The following is a 12,184-nucleotide window of genomic DNA, read 5'->3' as shown; positions in this document are numbered from 1 at the left end:
AAAAAGAGAAGAGCTGGGAGCTGGGACACAACATGGCGTCTTCCACGTTTGGAATCCTTTGGCTTCATTTTTCCCGATGGGGAGATCAGGACACACATGGTCTGTCTTATTTCGTCTACGATGTGTAACAGTCCTGGAAGCAACACCCAGTATAATATCCCTGCTCTTGTGATTCCACACACTGCCGTCCAGTTGTCTCCATTATAATGAAGCCGGTGAATGTCCTGCTGCTGATATGTTAATCATTTGACACCCAGGCCACACGTTTTCATTCATATGCAACAGGGGTCCTGTCGAGTTCAAGTTCATCCTCAGTTCAACTCTCTCTCTTCCTAATCTTCACTGTGTGTTGAGAGACAGAATGGACAATTCACATTCAGTCAATAGTCGTTTCTGGCAGATGCAGAAACAACAGAGAGTAATGTGCAATGTACTTTCATCTGCCAGGTTGAAATTCACTCTTTGACAAAACATGTCGATTTCCTCATATTAGAAATTTGTCTGAAAATCATGTTGATCTACTTCCAGTTGTGGTTGTTCTGTTTTCTCCAGAACGGGAAAAGAGCCACTTCAGGTAGTTTGGGGATCTGATCAGGGGGGCTCCTAGGCTTCAGGGGGCCTCCAAGGCTTCAGGCGGCAGGCAGGGCTCCGGCTGCGCCTACGGGCCTTGTAGACGGGGCGACTAGGGTCACGGGCAACTAGGCTGGCTAGGAGGCCTCGAGGCTACGCCCAGCCCACTATAGGCAGGGGCCTCCTAGGCTTCAGGGGGCTAACTAGGCTTCAGGGGCTCCTAGGCTTCAGGGGGCCTCCTAGGCTTCAGGGGCGGACGGCGGCGGGGCTCTAGGCCAGGAGGCAGGCTAGGGGCCTCAAGGCTTCAGGGGCCTCTAGGCTTCAGGGCTAACTAGGAGGTCAGGGAGGCTCAGGGCTACTAGGCTTCAGGGGGCCTCGTAGGCTTCAGGGGCCTAGGCTTCAGCGTCATTTTAACAAAGAGTTGACCCTGGGTGTAGAACCAAAGGCAATGTAGGGTTGATTGATGTCCAACCTGCTTAGAGAAGGCTCCTGGGAAAGGAATGCTGGGCGAGGGACGGACACATGGACGGATTATCTGGTTGAGTATCATGAAGTCTTTTGATTGGACACGACTTATAGCTGAATATGAACATTCTCTGAATAACTGAGAATCTTGCTGCTGACATTGATCAACGGTGCAATTTCATGTGATTCGTGAGCTGCTGACCGATAAACCCTGAAGCTGTCCCCATCACAACCTCCGGGTCGCTCTGATAAGATATGAATCAGCTGGTAATTATGGCCAGTGATAGTCAGAAGGACCCCGACAGGTGGAAAGAGACAAACATCCAATAATGGAGAAATGAGAATCAGAATCTAAAAATGAACTCTTACTGATCCCTCAGTGTGACGGATTCCACTCGGTAACGTGGAGCGACTCGGTGTCGGCCTGGTGAGAGGAGGCGAATCGGTTTCACACACATATCTCTATCATCACACATTGCTCTCATAATCACTGTAATGGCTGCCGGCCCAGTGGGGCTCAGACACTTCACACGCTAATTTGTTTGAAGTTGAAACGCGGCTGCTTTAACTCACAGCTAATGTTGGAGAACTAACGTCGACGGCAGAATGAGTCAGATCTGTGCACACGACCTTTACCACTGTTACCTGAAGTGCTTCTCCTGACGTGCGGAGCCGGACGAACCTCGACTTCAGAGATTCAAGTGCCTTTTTCAAATCCTCTCAGGGATGAAGGAGGCAACGAAGTGGAAGGTGGAGCAGGCGAAACACCGGAGACGTTTACGTTCAACGTTTCTCTGATGTGAGATTGCTCATCTGCCAAAATTCAGATGCCTTTATGTTTTTTTTAATAACACAAGCTACAAGCACGTAAGATTGTATTACGACCTTTTGGAAATCGTCTCTTTGATTGTGTTGAAGGACACTGACAATCTCTTTCTGAGGTCAGACAATTAAACGAAACCAGACATGATTTTCTCTGTTAAACTAGAATATAAATTTGGTAATTTCTTGTATTATAGAAGTTGTTTTTCAGCAGATGATCCTCAAGCCTAAAATAGAGAGAAATCCCTTATTGCTTATGGACTGGTTTTCACCTTCCTTGTTAAAGAAATGATATCTGAACAGTGTAGTGACTAAAGAAATGTGGAAATTCCGGGTTAGGTTCAGAGATTCTGTTCACTTTTGGAGGTGAAAAGTGTTTTTCCAGGATCTGGTCGTTCTGAAAATGTGATAAATATTCAGCTCTCATATTTAGGGTTTGTTTTCATTTCTCAAATCTTTTCCTGGGCTGTTTTCTTAGTCCTCCACGGGCTTTATCGTTTTCATTGCCACCCTTTCCCCTTCCAGTCCCAGATGAGGACACAAATAACAGCTCTGTTAGAACGTGTGCACAATCACCAGCTTCGTCACCACTAACAGAGCAAAGTGAAGGAACGTGCTGCGGGTGAACGAGCGACGCATGACTCGCCTGAACGTTGCATTTTGGCCTCCCCCCCCTTTTCTCCCTATTCCCTAGTTTCTCTTTCTCTTGTGTCTGTAATGAACGTAACCGTGTCTGTTTCTTCTTTTCATTTGGAACTTGAATGAAACAAAAGGGCAGGTTCATTCTATGTGCATTCGCTCCCCCAGACTCTGGCTGCCCTAACGAGAAATTCGATAAATCTGCTTCCAAACCATCTCGCACAAGCTTTGCATGTCCACTCCGGCCCCGAGGAAATTAACACGCGAATAGAGAGCGCCATCGACTCACGGAGTGGCGATAGGTTGAGAAGAGAGCATATCAAGGCTTTCTCACTGATGTTGAAAGACTCCAGCCTGGAAGAGAAGGTAGCTGGGGTTTCTTTCTGTCTCCCTCCTTCAGAAGACTTTCAGAAGCAGAACAACATTTGTTCCCATCATAAGCTAAAGGCACCTGAGATACTGTTGTGGTAATTCTCACGAGTCACAGACGAACATTAACGGCGTAACTGAGGGATATCGTTGAATTGATGGAAAAGAAAATATAAATCGAGAGCTGCCAGAGTACAGAGTGTCAAGTGTGCCACAACAGAGTTATGGTCAATTCATTTAAATGTAGATGATACGGATCAATTCAGAGTTAAAAAACATATATTTTTCAATTTAATAATTATGTTTTATTGTTTTATTTAAGGGTCTTAAATTAAATGTCATGAAAATGAATGTTACAGTGTCGATTCTAAGATAAAAATGAATGGCCCTATTTAAAGACTTACAATAGATAGATTTGCAATTCCATTTATTAAATTAAATAATTAACTTTTCATAACCTAACATGAACAAATTAAATCACTAATTTGCAGCTGTATGTTATTTAACTATACATAATAATGCAACCTGTTTGTAGTTGATCTATCTTCTTTTAATGGTTTCAGATGAAATGTAATAATAATTCATATTTTAGTGTAAAATGTAAAATGAAATTACCTTTTTTTTCAAATTCTTGATTTTCTTGTGTTTTAGATTTTTAGCCAACGTAAATAAATTTGAATAATTTATATGCAAATGTATTTTTTACTTTATTTAATAATGCAACCTTTAAAGCCTCTCCTCACAGCCCCTCCCCTCTCCTTTATTCCAGTGGCACACTTCGGCCTCCATATTAATATGCATGAATAAACATGGTGACCCAAATCTTCCTCTGTGCAACATGAGCAGCGTTTTTTCTTTTTTAGTTACTGTGAATATTGTCTTCAAACATCAAATCAACTTAACTATGACTCATGTGGGATTCTGAATTTACAGAATCGGCGAGACGCTGATTCGTCCCGATCAGAGGAGCTCCTTCAGTTTACTCATGAGCGACCGTCCGTGGACCCTGTTGAGGTTTTGTGGAAAAAGTTGACTCGTTCAACTTTTCTTTTCCTCTTTCTTTTTACTGGAGCACATTGCATTCACTCAAAAACGATGATGATATCCTGTGTTTATTCATTTATATCTCACAAGTATGAGACCAAGACATTTGAATATTATGTAGACTAGATAATAGAGACGGTTTCTAGTCTGCAATCAGAAAACAAAAAGGACAAGCACACTCAGGTTAGATAAGAATATAGAACACTCAGAGTCTCCTTATGAAATCACATGTAAACTCACTAGAAGCAGATTTTAATTTGAATCTGCCCCAAGTTTCACAAATATCAGTCTGATTTCTTACTTAAAGATCCAAGAATTATTCTCTGAGAAATCACCACAACTGTTGAAAAACGTCTCACAATGTTAAAGAGAGTAAGACATTCCACATCCGCCCACCAAACGTCAGTCCACTAGGTTTTTGCATAATCCTGATAACTAGACGCTGAACAACAAATGTGTTAACACGCCTTCACTGTTTCACCGAGAATGAAAGAGAATCCTAAACTTTCCAAATCATCAGGCGTTCCTGTTTCCATTTAATGAAACGGTGGAACAATAAAAAAAAAGAAAAACCTGGATTTGAATAATTGACTCCGTGAGCTTTTAGGTGGAAAGCTGGATTTTTAAAGGGTTCATTTGCTTCAGGTAACTTCAGACCTGTAAACATTATGAATGGATTAATTTAGAGCGGCAGCGTCACACGAAGTTAACTCGTTTCCATAGCAACAGATTTCAATTAAACAGCCGACAGCAGTCAGGTCACAATAATGCGACATGTCAATAAAGTAAGAAAACGTCTCTGAGCGGTTTTTCTTCGGTGAATGCAAAGCTCTTCTGTAGCTTGTTGTTCCTTGAATAAAACCACCTTCGACCTTTAAGTTGACCTTCACTTTGGCCCCTTCCCTCCTCCATGTTTGTGTTTCCCTTTGAATCCCACTGCCATCTTCAAACCTTTTCCAGGAACCTTATTTTTATTCTATTTTATTTTATTTGGTTTGACCTCTCTTCAGTAAATGTGCAGTGACTTGCTGTGGGCCTACCTCCTGTTTATATCTTTACATTTTTTGCCAAAGTTGTGACTAAACGTGAAGCATCCTCTTGCTAATTTCCCAGCACCCTTTGAGAAAGAGACAGAGTGAGGACGGGGCAGCGGGGGTCATGGGGGTCATGGGGTCACGGGGGTCACGGGGGACACGGGGGGGGGACAGTTGATGTCTGTGGCTGTCGCTCAATGTTTTTAATTATGAGCATTAACAGATTTGTCGGTGGATTCGTGGAACGCAGCACCGAGCGAGGACAGACGTTTCCTCTGCTTTCTATCAAAGTTTGAAAAAAACTGTGAATTCTTTAAATCTCGTACTTTCTGAAAAGTTGCCATCTCATTTTGAATTTAAAATCTGAATCTGCAAAGAAACCCGTGGCTTCAGTTATCAGGTCGATGTTGTGGTGTAACACCAGGAAGTCTCCCTCGTATCAGAACTTGTAAACATGGTGACAGTGATATCGAACAGACGTATCGTATTTTGGAGAAACGCTCACTCAGGTTGTGTCTCCGACTCGGCTAGCGGCTAGCGGCTAGCATTGTGCTTGTTAGCTCCTTCCCCAGGACCCCACAGCCCCCCGCTCCTGTCTCTCTCTAACGCTTGTGTCTGAACCGGTGCATGAAGCTGTGGCAGAGCACTGGCGTGTTTTGGTGCGTTTCGCTGTGTTCGTTCTTCTCAGTTGAGTCTGAAAACGTGTTTCTCCATCTTCCCCTCTCTCTCTCTCTCTCTCTCCCTCTCTCTCTCTCTCTCTCTCTCTCTCTCTCTCTTCCTCCTCTCTCTCTCTCTCTCTCTCTCTTCCTCGGTGCAGTACTCCCAGATGAGGGATGAGGTCTTCAAGTCCAACCTGGTCTGCGCCTTCATCGTGCTCATCTTCATCACCACCATCCAAAGCCTACTTCCCTCTGCCAGGTAAAGAAATGGGACATACCACAGGCTAAATAAAGATGGACGACATGACGGCTTGATGGTGTCTCGATCTGAATATGGTGTCTCGTGAATATAAGGTCTCAGCCCCAAGTGTTTTTATTATTTTAATTGTTCCTGCAGAATGGTAACCATGGTGGTCCAGTTCTCCGTCCTCATCGTCCTCCATTCCTGCCTGGTCCTCGTTACAACGGCAGAGGACTACAAGTGTCTGCCTCTGGTCCTACGCAAAACCTGCTGCTGGATCAACGAGACCTACGCCGCGCGAAACGTCATCATCTTCGTCTCCATCCTCATCAACTTCCTGGCAGCCATGATCAATATAGTGAGTCCGATTTCCAGTGGGAGATTTTTAAAATACGAATATTTATAGAGACAAGAGTTTCCTGACTCGGCTTTGTCTGTTTTTCAAAAACCAACGTGTCACACACAACTGCTCATTCCTGTTTTAGAGAAAATAGAGAATATTGCCACGTTTATCCTCTCAGAGAAGCAGTGAACCAGTGGAAGTCTTATACTAAAGTTAACTGAATTCACGTTCTACTGCGAGAACTTCAAATTAAATCGTCTAATTTAACCAATTTCTGCCTTAAATGACATAAAATGTTAACGCACATCTGTAAGAAAGAACTTCAGAGTATGACCAATCACACAAGGGGTCAAATCTCACCAGGGACAGACCGTGAACAGTATTATTACATTGAATTACATCACGGTTGAATTTCGAAACAATAAGGATGATGTGATTAGTTTGTCCGTGTTGTGGCAGCAGCTGAAGACGTGACTTCATCGACCCCAATTTACCAGATACGTCGGCTCGGTTCTCCAGCGGGGGGGCGCCGGCCGAACTGAGGCTCATGAAACTAGCTGATAATTAGCTTTTGCTGTTGCGAGGTTGCATCAAACAAAGAAGACAAGGATCAGAGAGAGGAGAGAAGCGTTTGGACCTTCACACTGATACTGAGGTTCGTTTGTGTGAGTGAATCCAAACTGGAGGAAAAAGTGATTCTTTGTTCAATACCTGAACTTTACCACTATTGTTAAAGTCAAAACCTTCGCTTTAGCTTCTAAAGGTGGATTTTGAAAGTAAAACAAAATCCTGTAGACAAAACATAGAACATCTTCAGCAAAATTAAACATTTGTCAACATTTATTACATGAAGAATCGATGTTTTGCTGTAAAAGGTTTTCAGCCGAGCAGTTCAGTAGTTGTTTCATGTTCCCGAAGGTTACTCTCGCTCTTCTCCAGATGACACAGCGCTGAGTGGTTTAAAGCTAAACTCTCCCACTAACAACATGTCACTTCCTGTAGAACAGGAAGAAGAGTTCAGATTATTTCTTTGCGAGGTCACAAACGAGCGCAGAGTTGAAATCTCTCAAACAAGCATCTTGAAAGATTAAAGGCTTGACGGAAAAATGTATGAAGGGAGATTCTGTGTATTTTGATGCTGATCCCACATCAGCTTAATGGTGTACAGAAACAATAATCCGCCCTGTTGGTCCCTCACAGCTGTGGTGTGACTTCGACAAGTCCAGCACCTTCAGGAACCAGACGTACAACGAGTCGGCCTCCGTCCCCGACATCTGCTTCTACCCAGAGGTACCGACTGAATGTGGCGTCTGAATTTTGCAGTCAGGTCCATCTGTTGTGTTGGGTTTTTTTTTCCACTTCTGCGACAGCGGCAAAATGATAAATTAAACATTCTCGACATCTGCTCGCACCCAGAGGGAGGTCTCGCCTCAGACAACAGCGACTGATGGAGCCATCAGGACGTCACCGGGAAAATATCCCTTCTGTTATTTTGCTCACACAATAAGAAGCTAATTGATGGACTCAACGCTCTCACTGCTCCGAGCGTGGTTTGAGTCACGTATCGCTGCATGTACACAAACGTGCTCCCCGCAGAGGCGAGCCAGCTTGTGTGTGTGTAAACCAGAGCTGTCGTCGTGTCGGTTTACTAGTGTGTGATAAATAATAGTTGTTTACAGTCGATCCAACTAAACATTTACTCATAAAGTCCTCAAAACTGAAAGAGACAATATTTTCATACAGACATTAACATCTTAGTTAAGCTGAATTAGAAACTATGGCTAAAGTTGAGGACAATGTCATTACTTCAATCAAATGTCAAAGCAAACCACTGGTTTGGAGACAGCATGGCCTCGGTGATAAACACGTATCTGTTCTGTCTCCCAGTACTTTGTGTTCACGGGGGTCCTGGCGATGGTGACGTGTGCAGTGTTCCTGCGGCTGAACTCCGTGTTGAAGTTGGCGGTGCTGCTGGTGATGATCGCCATCTACTCGCTGCTGACCGAAGCCTTCTACACCTCGCTGTTCGTCCGCTACGACGCCGTCCACCACAACACAGAGTGAGTGTTCTGGAATGACCGGCTCTTCACCCACAGAACGAGAGTCCATTGTCAGAGAATTTGTCAGAGTCCTCGTTTTTATTTCTCCCTCTTTACGGAACAAGCCGTTCAGAGAGCAGCGTTAAAGACAAGTGCATTAATGTCTCCTCATTTGTCTCGTTCCTCACCCAGTCCTCTTCAGAACACACCAGGGAGCCACGTTGACCTTTTTACCGCACGTAAATGCTGCAAATGTGAGAAAACTCATCTTGTAGGCGTCCTCGGATTTAGTACAGTGACCTTTACGGTGACAATGTACGACGGCATCCTGAGCATCTGAGCGTGACCGGTTGACAAAGCAAAAAGCAGCGTTCCGCCTTCGAGCAGAGGTTTCTGTAGAGGATGAGCTGCAGAGGAAGTCGTCTCTTTAAAGCCTTCGGGGAGACGAAGGGTTGAGATGAAACAAAGTCAGGTGGAGGGGACTGTATTTCATGTCGGGGTCACGGTGGCAGCAGGTGAAGCAGGGATCATAATCACAGGTTTATTTACATCGAGTTTTCTGGTTCCATCTTCTGGGTTCGGGGTTAAGGCATGAAAGAGCCCTTAAGGTCGTACTCCACTTAATTAACTTTAACATATTAAATGTGTTCCCTGAGGACTTGATAGGTGGCTGTGATAAATCTTAAGTTTAACCCGAGGTGTTTAATGAAGAAGTTAAAATGGAATCCACAGGTCACAACGGTTTAAAGTAAAACGTCCTAACACTCCTGCGATTTGTATTTTTTTTAAATTGTGTTAAAAGGTATTGATAAACCCAAACACTGTGTAGTGTAATAATGTCTTCTTGTTTTCCATCACCAGACACATTTTATGAGCTGTAGCATTGACAAGAGGAGCTTGTATTTAAAACTTCAGACTGGTAAACATGTGAAATCGTTTCACTGTTCTTCTCCCGACAGTAACTTCCTGGGAACTAAAGAAACATCGCTGCTCCTCATGGCCATGTTCCTCCTCGCGGTGTTTTACCACGGACAGCAGGTAAGACCAGAAGAAACTTAATCTTCACATGCAATCCAGAAAGAGATGAGCTGAACTCCAAACCCCTCATCGACCACAGCTGTCACATCACAAAACCCCCTTGTGAATTATCCCGCTGTAAAGGACATGTTGGAAAATGGAGACCGTCGTCTTTGCAGACTATAAATAGAAATGTTGGACCTTTCCTTTAAATGCTAATAACAGGGAGAAAACAATGCAGCAGGCGGAGGAACGTAGCATCCTTCTTGTTGCTATGCAGCCGTCTAATGAGCGTTAGCAGCTAACCTGAAGTAACAAGGACAGAAGACAAACAGACGACCTCAGTCCTGAGGGTGGTCAAACACAGATAGTACTAATAACATTTTATTCCAAACGAAAATTGCGTGTTATTGTTTTGTGGGGTGTAAATCCAAGGGGGTTGTGAGATTAAAACAGGAACCTCTGCAGCCCCACGGAAGTAGAAAGCAGCCGGTTTAGAAATCAACCTGAGACGAATCGGGGGGGGGAACGCAGAGACAATGAGGACAGACGGCGTGCAACTGTCTCCGTTCTGCCAAATATGACCCTTGGATCTTTTAGTCTGGGTGATTTCCTGTGATCAGACTCACAGCAGGTGTTATGTTCGTCTCCTGCAGAATTCTATTCATATTCACATTATTCGCATTGGCTAATATGTGAAATGATGAATTTAAATTCTTTCACGATCATTTGACAGAACATGGTTCCACCAGCACAACAGGTGTTACAGAATCAAACACTCGGAGATGAGGAATGATCGACTGTAATAAAATAATATTTAACCCTTTGAAAACGACCACAGTTCAGGACCACGGGAGATTACTCCAAAATAAAAACCATCACAGTTGAAGCATTTATTCATTTTGCAGCAGGAAGCCAACGCCTCATCATGTTGTGTACGCTCATCACGTTGTGTACGCTCATCGCGTTGTGTACGCTCATCGCGTTGTGTACGCTCATCGCGTTGTGTACGCTCATCGCGTTGTGTACGCTCATCACGTTGTGTACGCTCATCACGTTGTGTACGCTCATCATGACGGCGTTATGCTTCGTGACATACGGTGGAAAACGTGTGGCGCCAGAGAGCAAATTTTTTTTTACACTTTTTAATTTATAACACAAGTTTAGTGCTTTTATTATTATATAATGTTTCATTGACTTACCTAACCTTTTAGCTTTGGTTGAAAAATACCACGATAAACAGAAGAGGAACGTTTCTGCTGCAGCGGTCAAAGAGTTAAACAACTCACTTGTGACTTTTAAGCAACATACAAACAATAAGCTGCTTGAACCAAAGCACAATTTGGACTGAATTTAAATTCCCATTGGTTGCCATCATTAATTCAACACGGTGTTTTTGGTACGAGCACCGTGTGACCTCTGAACTCTGGTGCGCGACGGCAACACAGCAGTCAACCGATGAAGAAACATGAGGTGACAAAACGAAAACGCTGGAATAATGAAGCATCATTCGCTCCCTGTCTGGAGAACAAGACGCTTCAGTCCCTTGCAGCTGAACACTCGCAGCTCCGTCCTCCAGTGTTGAGCAAACACAAGGTGTAAAAACACGAGTTGGAGCTTCTCTCAGAGGAGACGTTTAAGTGATTGTGTTGTGTTGTGAAAAAGGAGCCTATTAGAGCAGAGAGACGGAGGACGCTCACTCCTTTATTCTTCTTCACAGCCTCTTTCATTACAAGAACCTCACTCTCATTTGTGCTTGTTAAATGCGAGTGATTGTACAATGTCCTCGCAGTGTGGCACGTTTCATGTCCATAACACACAGAACACACGTTTTCCATTTACATCACGTACACAACAAGATGCAGGTTGTTTTTGTTTTTTTTCACACTTTCACTTTCTGTTGCTTCCTGGTGATTTCTGTGTCTCCGCACGCAGCAGATGAAACTAAACCAGAGACCTGGTGAATAATTAACTAATGGCATCAGAGCACAGAAGCCAGATGAGGTCGTTCTTCACGAACGCGACTTCCTGTCACAACAGTAATTACATTATCAAGCACAGTGAACATGAGCCATTTCATTACAGGGAGACAAGGCTCTGATTATAACACACTTTTGTTTGAAATAATTATAAGATCAGAATACCGATCAGGGTTGTAATGTAACGGCAACAGTAGTATAATTAATTATTTAATTAAGGAGACGTAAAGCTACTATTCTGTGTTTGTTGCTTGAGAAACCGATGTTTGCCTTGGTTTGCTCTATGCTCGCTGCACACTAGAGGGAAATGGGGCTGATTCCAGGTCTGATTCAACCCTCCTCAATCACAGGGATGTTGCCATTGACTTCAGATCGGAACCGATCATCTGGTCAAACGTCACCGACTGATCTGGAGCCTCGTGTCGCCATTTTGAAAGAATGCGTCGCCCGCTGTGGAGGCCGCGTCGGTTACCGTCTTATTCTCCCGCTGCCGAACAAGCTCTGCAGGCTTTGCATTCTTTATTAGGAAAACAGGAAATGAGAATTAAGTTTCACTCGTATGATTAAGGCTCTAATTGACACCACAATTAGAAAACTGTTTCCACCGATCCCACACATTTTCAATATCATTATTATATTATTAAACCTTTTCCCCCTTCTCCTACAAGCACAAACTAAATGCTACCGACTTTTACGCTAATGTATTCAAATGACTTTGTATTAATTGTTCATTAAGTAAAGCAATTTGTGTTTCTTATTAGAATCCTTCTTTCTGCACTTCGGATTGATCACACTCATGTTTCATAATTGATCCAACCTTCAGCAGATCTTTTAATTTAGCCGCTCATTCCAGAACCGAAGCTTGGCCTTTCCATCATCTAAATTATATCAACACGCTTTCTCCCGATAGTTGGTTCATTTGTTTGAGTGATTACGTAACTAGCAGAGTCAGAGTCAGAGTCA

At 43.5% G+C, this 12,184-nt stretch overlaps 1 protein-coding gene across 2 annotated transcripts in view; it reads left to right on the top strand.

The window, feature by feature from the left end:
- adcy8 (adenylate cyclase 8 (brain)) overlaps window positions 1-12,184 on the top strand; it is a 53,889-nt gene that overhangs the window by 31,867 nt on the left and 9,838 nt on the right. For both annotated transcript variants that reach the window (XM_035171530.2, XM_035171529.2), the window contains exons 8-12: window positions 5,761-5,861; window positions 6,000-6,201; window positions 7,387-7,476; window positions 8,074-8,246; window positions 9,185-9,263. In XM_035171530.2, the coding sequence (XP_035027421.1) occupies window positions 5,761-5,861; window positions 6,000-6,201; window positions 7,387-7,476; window positions 8,074-8,246; window positions 9,185-9,263 (645 nt within the window). The remainder of the gene's footprint in view (window positions 1-5,760; window positions 5,862-5,999; window positions 6,202-7,386; window positions 7,477-8,073; window positions 8,247-9,184; window positions 9,264-12,184) is intronic.

This window comes from Hippoglossus stenolepis, chromosome 11 (genome assembly GCF_022539355.2).
Source record: "Hippoglossus stenolepis isolate QCI-W04-F060 chromosome 11, HSTE1.2, whole genome shotgun sequence".
Taxonomy (NCBI): Eukaryota; Metazoa; Chordata; class Actinopteri; order Pleuronectiformes; family Pleuronectidae; genus Hippoglossus; species Hippoglossus stenolepis.
Note: the sequence above shows the minus strand (reverse complement) of the source record. Positions and strands in the feature narration are given on the sequence as shown.